Source organism: Dermacentor albipictus, chromosome 6, assembly GCF_038994185.2.
Source record: "Dermacentor albipictus isolate Rhodes 1998 colony chromosome 6, USDA_Dalb.pri_finalv2, whole genome shotgun sequence".
Classification (NCBI taxonomy): domain Eukaryota; kingdom Metazoa; phylum Arthropoda; class Arachnida; order Ixodida; family Ixodidae; genus Dermacentor; species Dermacentor albipictus.
Genome location: NC_091826.1, coordinates 4,653,921 through 4,669,183, shown reverse-complemented (window position 1 = coordinate 4,669,183; position 15,263 = coordinate 4,653,921). Strand labels below are relative to the sequence as shown.

General features: G+C 48.9%; 1 protein-coding gene across 11 annotated transcripts in view; it reads left to right on the top strand.

Moving 5' to 3' along the window:
* Positions 1 to 15,263, top strand: part of Wnk (Wnk kinase) — a 540,152-nt gene that overhangs the window by 412,100 nt on the left and 112,789 nt on the right. For 10 of the 11 annotated variants that reach the window (XM_065456126.1, XM_065456129.1, XM_065456127.1 and 7 more), the window contains 2 exons: positions 7,994 to 8,088; positions 8,176 to 8,290. In XM_065456126.1, coding sequence (XP_065312198.1) covers positions 7,994 to 8,088; positions 8,176 to 8,290 — 210 coding nt within the window. The remainder of the gene's footprint in view (positions 1 to 7,993; positions 8,089 to 8,175; positions 8,291 to 15,263) is intronic. The other variant, XM_065456128.1, reaches the window with a different exon arrangement.

Sequence of the window (15,263 nt, the reverse complement as noted above, 5' to 3'; positions counted from 1 at the left end):
ACTTTAGAAATTCGACCACCAATGTGCCACTCATGTTAGACCCTTGCCCATTTTAAAGCGCAGCTCTTAGGTGGCCGTTCCTGCGGTGAGCGTCGGCGTAGCCGAGCGAACGAGCACAGCGAAAGATGAAAGAGTAAATGTGGAGCGCAGTGGGGGATGAAAGACGCAAGGAGAAAAGCAGAGGAGGAGCGGTGGAAATTGGACGAGGAGGGTACGACGAAAGATTGAGAAGAAATGCGTAGTGCAGCGATGATGGCTATGAGATGGCGCCAGAGTTGTGCACGTCGTCTGGTAGGTCTGTTTGTAGTGGCTGTGTGAATAGCACCGACGAGTCATCCACACACTACTTCTCGTGATCTGTAGATTAGCAAGGCACTAGCGCCATACTTCGCTTCGTTTGCAACATGCCACACGAGACAGACTGTCCATGCCAGCCAATATATCACGAAATAAAAACATCTGTAGAGCTGTGCTTAGATTTTGCATTAGGGAGTATCATAATCGTCGGTAAGTTTTTTCTGGCTATGTTGGGAGTGTGTTAAACTCCTACTTTGTTCAGGAGCTTTAATGTCATTTCTACATTAGTTTTATACTTTGTGCATGTAGAAAAAGGGCATGGACTTGATTTGAAGTTGTATTAGAATGGGGCAAATACTGCCAATGAATAGGTGCGTCGACTTTTTTTTTTCTGCATCTTGTTTTATTCAACCCGCCATATAATTTGATCTATTCCATTGGTCCTGTCAGGGTCAAATTAAAGGAAGTTGACTGTATACTGTCTTCAGTTCTTGCTGCTTCTATAAGCTTTACAGTCTCATCAATGCCAAGGCTCATGTCTGCAGGCATATAAGTTGCTTTTCCCAGTTGCAGCAGATAGAGAAGGGCATCCTAGGGCCAGTAACGGTGAGCTACCATCGCTCAGAGGCAACGTTTCTAGCCACCTGGGAGTGCTGTATATAAGCTCGTATATTGCTTTACATCTCTGATAGCCTGTTCAGCTAATCCATTTGCTGTGGGATAATAGGATGCAGTGAACTGTAACACAGTGTTATGCTTTTCCTCCCATTCCTGCAGGATATCACCTTTACATTGTCAAACATTTTTCCATTTGAAAAAGACATCACACTGCTGTTATCTTCCCCACGCGATCTTGCTGCGATCATTCTAGTGGATTCGTCAATTATCAGCAGGAAGGCTTGAACCTTCTTAACTCCTTCAGACTTTTGCCATAGTTCTGGGAAGTCTAAATGAATGACCTCAAACAAAGTGTTAGAATACCACAGTAGAGCCATCTTTCATGTTGGTTGTTTGCATTTGAATTTCTAATATTTATAATGTGATAATGCAGTCAAATCTCAATAATTCAGACTCGAAAGGCTCCAAACATTTTTTCACTATAAATGGAGCTAAATGTTGCTCCCACAGCGTTGAAAAAGTGGCATGGTTTCACGGAGCCAAGTGGCACAGCCAACGGCGGGCAGGCAACCGCTTTTCCAGAACGGCTTTTCCAGAACCCTTGTACACCACGTAACCAATTCACGTAAGGTACAAATTGACATACCAAATTTGTCCGCTTTGACTCTTATAATAATGAAGAACCGCGATATCTGCTCTTGATGCAAAGCTATTAGTTTGTAAACGTCGTGCTTCTATTTTTTTCGCACTTTCTAATTTTTCAAAATATTTTAAACAAAATTCAGGCCCTAAATCAAAATTCCGCTTCCAACACATACTATAAATTAACTTTCTCTCTCAAATGCAACAAATTTAATTAAACGCGATCCAGGGGTTATCTCGGAAAAGCGTTTCTGCATTTTACATGTATTTGAATAGGCCGTGTCAGAGTTGGGCCCGAGCTAACCCTTCCTCTTAAACAATTTGTCGAGGGACCAAATACATCTGTAATAACTGCATCGCCATTGCCAAAGATGCTGCAAACGATTTCTTGAATGCTACGCATGGTGAAAACAAGTATTATATGTATTTTTTCATAAAGATATACTCGTATGTGCCAAAAATTGTGCCCAGCATAACTGCATGATATCAATGCTTCCATGTTTTTGTCTATTTAATAAGTAAAGAAAATATCTCACGATCGTTAGACCTATATCAGTTCGAAACCAGCAAAGCGATGCATGTCACAGATATGAAAAATGTAGAGGCCATGAAATGGGCAAGTTGAGGACAAATATGTTAGTGAAACTTTGTCATTCAGGCACCTTGTTTACATTTTGTACATATGCATGACGCTGTCATTTATTCCAATATATTACGCAGGAGCAGCTGACACCAGTTGTGTATCGTAACTGCACCGAAATAATTGTCCCAACAGAGAGCACGTATACAGTAAAAGCTCGTTAATTCGAACCGCAAGGGGAAGCCGCTTCAGTTCGAATTAACGAAAGTTCGAACTAACGAAAGTGAAGGAGAGCAACAGTACACTGCGATTCGGAAGCAGTAGGGCATGTCAGAAATTTGCCGTGTCAGAAAGTGATGGCGTGTGCCACGGGCACACGCCATCTTCAAGTCGAAGCTCTGGTTCCGACTGTACCACACCACCGATGTCCACCGAAACGAACGTTAGCCGAGGCTTAACACCATCACAATGAATCGCGACGGCCGATACCTCCTAAGCTGAAAACAGAGGTGCACAACCGAAGAAGACTGCCGAGACGAAGACGCTGAACATGTGAAGGTGGCGAAGGGCCTGATTCGTTGGTTCTTGATTGCAAGCGCAGCTGCGATGTACTTAATTCGCTGTGTTTTGGCGCTTGCCGAGCCATCTCCACACAACATTAGCAGCTGTACAAGATTTGCAAAGCCTACGAGATTCACAACGGGCAAGAAGTCTCGGAGGTTACGTAGAATGGAGAGGCGGCAGCCGCCGCTGCCTTCTGGCTGACCTCGCGTCGGTTAGATTTTTTTCCGATTTTGCCTTCTCTCGCCGTTCTCTCCGTTTCGGAGGCAATACAGCCTTGTGTGTAGGCAGTAGGCGCGTTTCTCTGGCCGTGCGCCAGGCGAGCGTAGTTCGAATTATCCGTGAGGGAACGTTCTCGCGTTCGAATTAACGGAATTTTTTATACATGTACTTCTGTAGAGCTTGGCCGGACCAAATCGTACAGTTCGAATTATCCATAAATTCGAATTATTGAAGTTCGAATTAACGAGCTTTCACTGTATAAAGCCGTTCTGCAAAATATACAAGGGCAAGTCAAATGAAAGTGAGCCAATGTGAATATACGACGAACGGGGCACTTTATTTAAAAGTAGTCTCTATGATCATTTAGACATTTGCTCCATTCACTAACGAGTCGGGTGATGCCCGTCTCATTAAACTCCTTGGGTTGGTGCTTCAAAAGATCTGCAACTGGCTCTTTCAGGTCATCGTCCGATACAAATTTGTTTCCCTTGAGCTGTTTTTTTTTTTTTTTCATTTGTCCCAAAATGTGGAAGTCGCAAGGCGACATGTCTCAGCCGTATGGGGGATGTTGCAGCGTTTCCCACTTGCACTTTGCCAGTTTTGTATTAACCACATCAGCGACGTGGGGACGGGCATTTTCGTGGAACAATTAAAAATTAAATTATGGGGTTTTACGTGCCAAAACCACTTTCTGATCATGAGGCACGCCGTGGTAAAGGACTCCGGAAATTTCGACCACCTGCGTTTCTTTAACGTGCACCTAATTCTAAGTACATAGGTCTTTTCGCCTTTCGCCCCCATCGAAATGCGGCTGCCGTGGCCAGGATTTGATTCCGCGACCTCATGCTCAGCACCCCAACACCATAGCCAGGTCGTGGAACAAGATGACCCCATTTGTCAATTTTCCACATCGTTTGTTCTTAGTTGTGACATGCAGCCAATCCGGCATTTCAAAATATCGGAAACGATTGATAGTCTCTCTGGATTTAGCGAATTCTATCAGTAATGGCCCCTGACGATCGAAAAAAAAAAAGTCATCTTTCCGGCGGAAATGACGGCCTTTGCTTTCTTTGGGCGGGGGGGGGGGGGGCGGGGTTAATTCGAATGTTTCCACTGTAAGCTTTGCCGTCGTGTTTCAGGCTTGTACTAAATAGTGGCTCCATGGTTTGTCCCCAATCACAATTGCAGAAAAGTCGTCACCCTCAATGTGATACCGGGTCAGATGACTCAAGGCAGCGCAGAACCTTCTTCTGGCGGTGGTTCAAAATCTTGGGCATTTATTGCGCACACAAGAGCCGATAACCGAGATGTTCATTAATTATGGTGTGAACCGAACCATTACTGATATTCACATGCTCTGCCAGTTCATCGATGCTTATACTCTGTTCTTGTCTCATCAGCTCATCAACTTTTGCACTTGCATTGGGGGTGATTGCACGATTGCTTTGGCCCGGTCTTGGATCGTCTTTCCAACTTTCACGTCCTTCTTTCAACCGTTTGCTCCGACGCTTCATAGTGGCCAATGAAATACAATGTTCAACGTACACGGCAGCCATACGGGAACTAATTTCTTTTTGGGAAACACCTTCAGCTGTCAAAAACCTCACGGCACCGCGCTGCTCAACTTCGGAAGTGTCCATTAGGTCACGCAACCTTGTTCAACCCAGTGTATGAGAGCACAGAAGAACATTTACCCTCACATCTGCGTGTCACTTTCGTAAATGAGAAATGCCTGTGTGCTATGCGCATGCCTTACAGATAATGAACCAAACCATTATTGCGTGGGGTGAGTAGGCTCACTTTCACTTGACTTGCCCTCGTTCATTAGAAATGCAAAGATACAATGGAATGTACAAATGATTGGTAAAGGGCAAAAAAGTGTCATCGGAAAGAAAGTTCACTGCACGTATACACAAAACCTCGCAACAAGATATTTAAATATACATATTAATCTCCAATACATCTACATATCCAAGAAGAAGTCAATGTATATAATGCGTCAAACAAGGCAAATAAACATGTTGCGCAATGACAGATTCACAGAATCCTAGATCGCACCCCAATTCCATCCACTCCACCCGATGTATCGCGCGCAACGAAAGGCGGCGTGCTCGCTCCCCACTTTTTTGCATGCGCACACAAGACTGAGCCACCATCGTCGGCGAACCCATTCCCTACGCTTTCACTTGCACATACAGCATGCAGCACGCGGTCACGGCGTTATTGCCCTTGGACTTCATACGAAACATGAGGGCGACGGCGACAGCAGGAATGCGTCTAAAGTGTGTGTTCCCCCCCCCCCCCCATATAATTGCTATCACAATAATATAATCATGGTATCCGCCAACTGAAGCATTCCGTGGCCGATTATTTTCCGCAAAAGGAGAAGTAACAAACTATCACCATGCGACAATTCGCTGCGTCGCAACAATGTATTTTCTTTTCCTATTGCTGGGCGGGAGCGCCGAAATGAAAAAAAAAAATACGCTAAGGAGAGTATGTTGGCCACAATCCAATGCCTACTTTGGGCACCTAATGTAACTACCGAATGAATATCGAAGAAAATGTGAGACGCTTGGTCCACCGAGAACCCTACGCATAGTGCTCAATATCCTACACCGGCGAGACAAGACTTTCCGGAAAGGTTGCGCTCAAGCGAACACGGTGCAATTCATCGAGTCTTCACAGTGATGACGGCGAGCGACCATTGTTTCTTTCTCTCGACTGCTAGCCAGAAGGTAGCCAAAAATCTGCCAGGCGAAAATCCACTCGGCCAGAGAAAACCAAATGCGCACCGAAGTGCGCTGCATGGTGGTCGGGGCAACACAAGATAAACGCGTGCGCTCTGGCTGGCTCTGGCACCTCGCGGGTAGGGTAGCGAGAATAAAAAAATTAAGAAGCTTAATGTGTCCTCACGAATAAATGTAAAAGTATAAAAAATAAAAAAGAACGTAGTTACCCTGGCTGGCTTTAGTGTCTTCACATAGATGCTTTGGCGTAGGTGAAAAAAAAAATGTTATTTTTTTATGCGACATGACGGAACAAATGAACCACAACGCTTCGCCTCATCGGATCTCGCTGCGTGTTTTGTCAACTTGTCTGATAGTGTGTTGATTTGGCTTGTCTTGTTGTATGTTTCGATGCAATACTTTAGAAAAGTCAATCCACCTTTGGTGTCAAATGTCTATAACAACATTAAACCTACAAACTTCTGCAATTAAATAGCTGAAGCACAGCTTCGAAAATGTCAATGTACGTTTCGCATGAAAAGTTTGAGAACATTATGCCGATAAAGTTTTGAAATTGAAATCCATGCGCTCCGTAGATTCCGCGGCCTCCGCAAGATGCCGCAGCGAGCCCGTTCGCCATCAAAACACCCTTGAAACCTTTTGCTCAGATGGGGCTGATGGCGTTATGTGACTGCCGGTGCATGAGCGCTGCCGCGAAATCCAGCCCGAGTTCGTAATGTTCGAGGTGAAATGTCTTTTCGAGTGTGAAAAAGACATTCTAGACAAGATCCAGAATAATTTCCAGTGCCGGGGGTTGCTTTGGTCGACAGTGCATGGACAACACGAAAAAATTTCGAGGGGGGCTGAAGCCCCATAAGCCCCCCCCCCCCCCCCCCGGCTACACCTGATGTATACATACATACATACATACATACATACATGCATGCATGCATGCATGCATGTATGTATGTATGTATGTATGTACAACTTGCATAATATATCTGTTCGTAAAGGCATACAAATATAGATAACACAATAAAGAGATGCCCCGTCACAATGTGCAGTGTTTTTCAAATTCACTCAAAATTAATGATCAGAGACAAAATCTAATTTTGTTGTGAGCAAGAAATTTTCTGTTTAATTGAGCCCGGCGCTATCTTATCACGGCACGGCAGCGCTGCCTAGTGTTGACGCATCCGGGGATAGTCATGCGAAATCAGGCTGGTTAACGTATCTTCGAAAGTAATTGTCCGAGAATATGGCCCAAGTTTGCCAATGCCTTGCTACGTGCACATATGTTTGCCTTTGGTCTAGACAGTCTGTGGCCAAGATTTTTAGCGGTGCCTTTTATGGCATTGCTTTAGACACTTTTCATGCTTCGTCAGTGGTCAGAGCAATGCTCCACCCGCCTTATCAATGGCATCAGCCGGCAATCAACGGTTAGTGATAAGAGCGAACGGAACTTGCACAACAGTGGCGCAATTCGCAAATGCAGCCCTTACGGCTTAGTGGCCTGGCTTGGCTTTTCTTGCAGTTTGGGTACAGCCAGCGAGTACTATTGACTTGGCTTCGCCAGTTTCGCTTTTGAGGAGGCTCTCGGCGATGTATAAAAATGAAAATATTGCTATTTCTGCTCGACTGAAAAACTTATTAGGATGCACGACACATTGTTTTATTTCTTCTACTTTCTTTCTCAGTTTTCTCACTTCTCTCCCTATGTGGAGTGGATTCACTTTGTGGCTTTGTGCCAGGAAAGTAGCTTTTTCTCTTTTCCTTTTCCTGTGGTGTTTTGCGAATGCCTCACCAGGACTGCAGTCCTCGCTGTGTGGAATCGCCAGTATTGGCAGTCACTACGAATGTTCGTCTTAACCGAAGAGTATATGTGAAGGAGATCTTATTAAGTGGAATTTTTTACAGTGATTCTGTGGAAAACCAACCAAACAATCCCACATTGTTCTGTATATCTGAGAATTCAGCTTAGCGGAGTTCATCTTAACAGGAGTTTACTGTATATGTACTTGTAGCCTATCACATTTACCTTAAATTACAAATATTTACTGGCTTTGTAATTTTGAGCAATTACTGAATGTGTCCTTTGTGAAGCTTATACAAGCTTAAACAAACTGGCAATGCAAGTCTTGAGACATATTCAGTACTTTTCAAACGTGGTTGTTCTCTTTAGCTGTAACCTTGGTGTGTGTGGTTACAAACATGGCAGCTGAAGGATATGTGAAGCACTTGCCTCAGTGCATTGAGTGTGCTGACAAATGCAGTCAGGTAGCAGAGCTCATCTTTCCTGTACATTTGCATGGAACTGATACAAGCTGGGCTATATTCCTCATAGGTCGAAGTGCGGCCACCAGCCGATGCAGCCACGCCCCACTGTGCCACTCCGCATGCACTGAGCAGTGAGAACAGCTTTTCAGAGTCAGAGCCTGGGTGAGTGATGTTCCCAGCAACAGTGAGCACTGCTCTATGGTGATTGTGCTTTCACCCCCCCCCCCCCCCCTCCCTCCTACTTCACAGAAGCACGCTGCCCCAACAAGCATACACCGTTGTCACAGACCTCGGCCACCTGCAGCAGAGGCTGGTGGAGTTGACTACCCCAAGCAGCCACCCTGCAACAGACTCTGCTCTTGTGGTAAGTTGCCATTCCTGACTCTGCAGTAGGTTGCACTGGAGCTCTTAATTTCACATCAAAGTACTGCTCATTGGCATAGCCGGGGAGGGGGGGGTCGACACCCCCCCACTTCCCCTATTTACTATGGAACAGAAAGGTTCAGGGGGTGAGCTCCAAAAGAGAGAGATGGATGAAAGGGAAAGCTGGGATGTGAACGCAAGGTGAAGACTAGTGGCAGTCCAAAGAGGGGGGGGGGAGCGAGAGAGGGGAGAAGGGGGGGTGTCGTGAAGGCGATCCCTTCCATGTACAGAGAACCTGAGGCCCCACTCATGAAGCACCACTGCCTCGTTCCAGATCGTGTAGACCATAACTGATGAGGGGGATCAGTGCTAGAAATTCCACACATAGATAAAGATAGGACAAGCACGTGCATAAAACTTGGAGGCATTGTTGCTTCCCACCAGGCCTTCGTGACGTCGAAGAGCTTCTCATTTTTTGTATTTGACCGAATTGTCGACCACGCTGCACAGAAGAATGGCATTCCAAAAATATTGCGACTTGCTTGTCTAGGAAAAGCTTATAAACGCCCCGCTTCTTTTTGTTTTTTTTAGCGAAGCTTTCTTTGTCTCTTCCTTCAACTTTCCCACTGCTGCTGCGGATGTTGCTGCTGTCTGGAACACTACGTTGGGGGGTGGTTCAATGTGGGTGTTTACATGACAGGAGCACGGCAGAGAGAAAAGGCGATGCAAGAAAGTTGTTTTGGGCCTTTGCACCGTGTCGAATGTGCACAATGCTCCCTGGAGCTCCCTGGACATTGCCACTGTAGTAAGCATGTGACGCCCCCCAGGCATAATGTTCATTCGCCACCATGCTCGGTGGCCTGCTAAAGCTTGGCAGGCAACATTGGTCACCGCACCACAATAAACACCGACAAGCACGGCTGCTCGCCGGTCGGTCATCGTTCAGCACCACCACGCTGCGGAGCGTCCGTCTATCGGAGGGTGCCTCGAGCCCTCCCTTTTTCACGAACCCGGGTGGATCGTGACACTGGCGACGAGGATGGGATCCTCGTGACACTGGCGATGAGTACCCACCGAGCGTCGCTGCCGCCATGCCGCTGTACGGAAGGCTCGAGCCGGTCGAGGGAGATGGGTCCGCCTGGCAAATTTATGAGGAGCAAGTCCTCGTGTTCTTCCGGGCAAACGACACACCCGAGGCCAAACAGCGGGACATTTTCCTGGCCATCTGCGGGACCCGCGTCTTCAGCCTCTTGCTCGACCTTCTCAAGCCAGCGACACCGCACGTTAAGATGCTGGGTGAGCTGCTTGCCATACTGCGCTCGCATTTTAACCCAGAACCGTCCACACTAATGGAGCATTTCCGCTTCAACAACCGGAACCACCGGGAGGGAGAGACCCTCGGGCACTTCGTTGCTGCGCTACGAGGGTTAGCGAGTGCCTGCGCCTTCGGGGACCCACAGGACTCGCTGCTCCGGGACCGTTTCGTCTGCGGAATCAACAACCCCGCCATGCGGACGCGACTCCTGGAGCTTCCCGACCCGTCGCTGGACGACGCCGTGACGGCAGCGCTGGCAATGGAAGCTGCCGCCAAAGACGCCGGCGAGATTGCCCGTGCGACTGGCTCACCATCGGCGGAAGCGGCGGTCAACGAGTTGGTGACAAAGGGCAGCACCTGCGGTCGCTGTGGTGGTGCCCACTCCCCCTAACAGTGCCAGTTCTCTCCAGCACAATGCTTTACGTGCAGGAAAACTGGGTACCTGGCACGTGTATGCCAAAGGGGGAGGACGAACAGTAAGCAGCAACCTGATTCAAGCCCAGGTACCCCACAAGCCCGCGGCCAGGGTAGCCATCGCAAGGGTACGCGGTGGAGGCGTGTGGCAGCAGGCTCAAGTTCTTCCGCGGCCAGGCTCCACGTCGTGGCTGAGGACCCGCTGATTTTCGACATGTAGCACACAGGCTTTGTACCGTCGTCTGTGCCACTGTACATGCTGACCGTCAAAATCTGCGACCACCCAATTTCCATGGAGCTGGACACAGGGGCCAGCGTGTCAGTAATGGCCAGGAAACTCTTCAAGCATACTTTCCCTGGCGTGTCCGTCGTGGCTTCGGGCATGATGCTGCGCAGCTCCTCCGGGCAACTCTCCCAGGTCCAGGGTCAGGCATAGGTCAGCGTTCGTTTTGGCAACAGGGAGGCAACCCTTCCCCTTTACTTAATGAAGGAGTCGTCACCGACGCTGCTGGGCCGAAACTGGATTCATGCACTGGACATTCGTCTGCCAGAGCACCCGGAAGCCAGCCTGCGTGTGATGCAGAGCTGCCAAATCTGCCAGGAGCACCAGCGAGCCTCGCGTCATGTGGAGAACACCCCCTGGCCATTCCCACAGAGACCCTGGTCCCCGCCTACATGTGGATTTTGGGGGACCCTTCAAGGGCCATTACTTCCTGGTGGTTCTGGAGGACTTTTCAAAGTGGGTGGAAATTCTACTTGTCACCATTCCATCAGCACGCACGACTATTGCAGCGCTACGACAGGTCTTCGCCACCCAGGGGTTGCCGGATGTCGTGTCCGACAATGGTCCTGTTTTCGCCAGCACAAAGTACCTGGCCTGGCTAACGAAGAACGGAATCCACCGGATGATGGTTCCGCCGTACCACCCTGCTTCAAGTGGTGCAGCCGAGCGGGTGGTGCAAACCATCAAAGACGAGCTCAAAAATAGCCAGACTGGGGATATTCAGATGCAGATTGCCCGGATACTATTTCAGTACCAGACCACGCCCCACGATGTCACTGGCCATGCCCCCTGTGAGCTCCTGCTGGGTCAGATGGTCAAGACACCCTTGGACGTCTTGCATCCGGACCTCCGATCCACAGTGCTCTTGAAGCAGCTGAAGCAGAAGCTGGCTGCTGACCAAGGATGCCATGCCGGGCCTTTGCCACAGTCGGGAGCTCCAGTTTTCGCCAGGAACTTCTGTCCTGGCCCACCCTGGTCTGCAGGACAGGCGGTGTCTCCTGCCAGCGCCTCATTGCTGCTTGTGCGCATGCCAGATGGGGCCATGTGGCACAGACATGCCGACCATGTCAAGCCTCGCCTCGGGACCTGGCCAGCACCCTCGACTGCCACTTCTGAGTTTCAGCCCGCAGGAGGACTAGCGGCAGCACCAGTGGCTTCGAGCGGAGCACCACCCACCTCGGAGGCGGCAACCTTTGCCAGTGATGCAGCACCCGTTGGACCGATGTCGAGCCCAGCACCACTCGCAAGGCCGACCACTACGGACCCTCCAGATGGAGGGAGGCTGGTTCAGGCAGCACCCGGCATTGCCACACCCGACCCATCAACACTGGTGCCCAGGCAGAGTACTCGACGGCGGAGGCCACCGGACCGTTACTCACCTGGATAGCAGGCACCGTCGACCCAGCTAGGGTGGAGGCAGAGCCTCGTATTTAAAACATGGACGTTTGCTTTTCTTTAACAAACAAACTGGGGGTAAGGGGGTGTAGCAAGCATGTGACGGCCCCTCAGGCATAATGTTCGTTTGCCGCCAGGCTCGGTGGCCTGCTAAAGCTTGGCAGGCAACATTGGTCACCGCACCGCAATAAACACCGACAAGCACGGCTGCTCGCCGGTCGGTCATCGTTCAGCACCACCACGCTGCGGAGCGTCCGTCTATCGGAGGGTGCCTCGAGCCCTCCCTTGTTCATGAACCCGGGTGGATCGTGGCAGCCACATTAGCCACTTGACCGCTGTAATTATCCGTGACCCCCCACAAAAGCATTGCAGAAATTCTACTACTGTGCAAGTCCAGAGGGAAACTAGATAGAATGGTAGAGAGGATGCAGAGAGTGGGTAGAATTGACACAGTCGGGAAACGAGTGAATAAGCCTTGCCACTTTTCCCTCACAGTCGCCTTTAAAGGGGGAAGGTTGAAGTAAAGATAAACGATGACTTGAAGACACGACAGTGGTTACGGGCAATCTGGATAAATTTAACAGTACGGTATGTTTCTGTTATTTCTGAAAAAAGGACCACTATGAAAAATTGTCAAGTGGGGGCAGCTTATGCAGGGCGTGCAGAAACAAAGCCACATTAAAGTGCACCGTAGGGCCTAAGTGACAGGAAGCAGTCGCACGTCAAATCAACACGCTTGTGCCTGCCGCAGTAGCTTTGCGGCTGCGGCATCATGGGTTTGATCCTGACCGTGGCAGCTGCATTTTGATGGGGGCAAAATAAAAAGAAAATGCCCGTGCACTTAGATTTATGGGCACATTAAAGGACACCACGGTGCAAAATTAATCCGGAAGCTGCCGCTATGGCAAACCTCATTATCCAAGTCCATGCAGAAACTGAAATATAGGAATGTTAGGGGCCACTGCACCATTCAACCGGGGAATGTTTAAGAGTGCGACAGTGTATAACAGAGAAGAATTTTAAGAAGGGGAGTGGGGTGGTGGAGACGAGAGTTGGGACACACACACACATAAAAGGCTTGAAGAATGAAGTCCGCTGATATTTACAGACATAGGGAGGGCGTCTCATCACTGCCCGAACACTCAGCACATAACGGCCATGGCCGGTCACCTTGCTGAGACTCGGCTACCCTGTTGTAACACATGCTGCTTGGTGCGAAGAGCCCATCCTAACTAAATTTCTTGGCCATTTTTAGAATAGACTGATCTCAGACATGACATTTTCAAACCTCTTGTAGCTACTGGATCTTATTTTACTACGAAGTACAGATGCTGTAATTTTTACGAAGGTTTCTTAACAGGAAGCAACCCCCGCAGGGGCGTCTGCGCAAGCAGGCGTTTGGTGTGTTGGGACACCACGTACCTGAGCACACGAGGGTTGGACCCTCCCGCGTGTAGCTATGCGCGGCTTAGCTGTGTCTGGAGAAAAGGGGATCCTGGGGGTTGAGCCGAAGCTGGGTGTTTGGACCTATAAGGCCCCCCGGCAGAGGCAACACACCTCTTCGGCCTCGGTTTCATATAGACGGCACCTCCAGACTGACCCACCTGGAGGAAATCGGCAGTCGCCTTTTCCTGTCCTTTTCTCCAATCTTCATCTTCCTCTGTCGCCTTTTTCATCTTTCCTGTTTTCTCTTCACTTCTTATTACTTCCTTATTTCCTGGCACCAAGGGTTAACCTAAGTTGTGTAATATATCCAGTCTTGGATATATGTATTAGGTTATAGTGGGATTGTACCGCTGGTGTACGCAGAATAGAATGTTTCTAATCCTGTGACGTCCCCAGGTTGGGCTCCGAGGTGGGCGGCGGGCATTCCTGCCGAATACAGTAATTCTATATATGGCTTCAAATTTCCCCCCACTCCTTGATCGCTCCCTGAAGAGGGGGCGCACCGATAAAACTTTCAACTTTCTCTTGAAACCGAAAGAAATTTTCCCCAAATACCATGTAATACATAGCCAGCATGAAACCAAGACAGGTCGCACAATATCCCGATTTGTGGTCGCAAAATGTCTGACTGAAGCAATCGGCTCTGGTTACAAAGTAACTAAGATGGGAAGCGGCGACCTTCTTCTGGAAGTGCGTGACAAGCTCCAATACAACAAACTGATCAAACTTGTTGCGTTTGGTGACATTCCAGTCTCTGTGGGCCCCCACCGGTCAATGAACGCTGTACGTGGTGTCATTTCTGATGACGACCTCCTTGAACTTAGTGAGAGCGAACTGTTGGAAGGATGGCAAGAACAAAACGTGGTAAAGGTGCAACGAATTAAGTTAAGGCGTGACGACAAGGAAATTCCAACAAAGCATCTTATAATAACATTTGGAACAAGTGAACTACCTCATTCATTAGAGACGGGATATTGCAAACTACGCGTACGACCGTACATTCCCAATCCGCGCCGATGCTTCAAGTGTCAGCGTTTTGGGCATGGGTCTCAGAGCTGCCGGGGACGTGCCACTTGTGCAAAATGTGCATCTAAAGACCACGCTTCAGACAGCTGTTCTTCCACAACCCACTGCGCTAACTGTGATGGAGACCACCCCGTCTATTCGTGATCATACCCGTCATGGAAGAAAGAAAAACAAATAATTGAACTGAAGGTAAAACTAAACATCTCTTTTCCGGAAGCGCGCAAGCGTTTTAGTGTCCACAACCAATCGAATCCATCCTACAGTGATGTGACGCGCCTGGCGGAAGTCACACGGAGTGTGACGGCGGTTACGCACATCAGGCCCCCTGGCGGGAGCAGCCACTGCTCTTCTGCCCCCTACCACGAAGGGCCAGCAGACTTCCGAGCCTGCCGGTCTCAGGGCCACTGCTCGTGCGGACAGGCCCGAAAAACCCCTGCGCGTGCCCGCTGAGCGGGCGTCATCCAGCGCCTCTGACGAGGCGATGGATGTAACAAAAACTTCTCCGGCGTCTCAGAAGCTGAAGGAACGGCGTTGCTCCCTGGAGCGTGCCAAGAAAAAAGAAATACCCCGCATCAAGGGGCCTGGAAAGGTCCCTTGAGCCAACCTAATCCACATCTCTTAACCCACACCATAAAACACTTTCAATATGGCCATACAGATAATGCATTGGTATGTGAGAGGTCTAATACATAATCTTGATGACAATAAGGAACTCCTTCGCAAGTTTAATCCAAGGGTGCTGTGTATGCAAGAGACACACCTCAATCTTTCACCTACTAACTTTCTCAAACAGTATGCCATTTACCGCAAAGATCGCAGTGAGGTCTACGCCTCGTCAGGCGGTGTTGCTATTATAGTTGATAAGGGTATCGCCTGTAAGCATTTACATCTGCAAACGCCTCTTGAGGCAGTGGCAATCAGAGCTGTACTATTTGATAAGCTAGTTACTGTTTGCTCTCTTTACATTCCTCCGAGCCATCAACTTTCCAGAATAGAATTCGAGAGCTTTATCGGAGAACTCCCCGAACCTTACATTGTAGTAGGCGATTTAAATGCACACAACACCCTCTGAGGAGGTTCTCGTTGTGATACGAG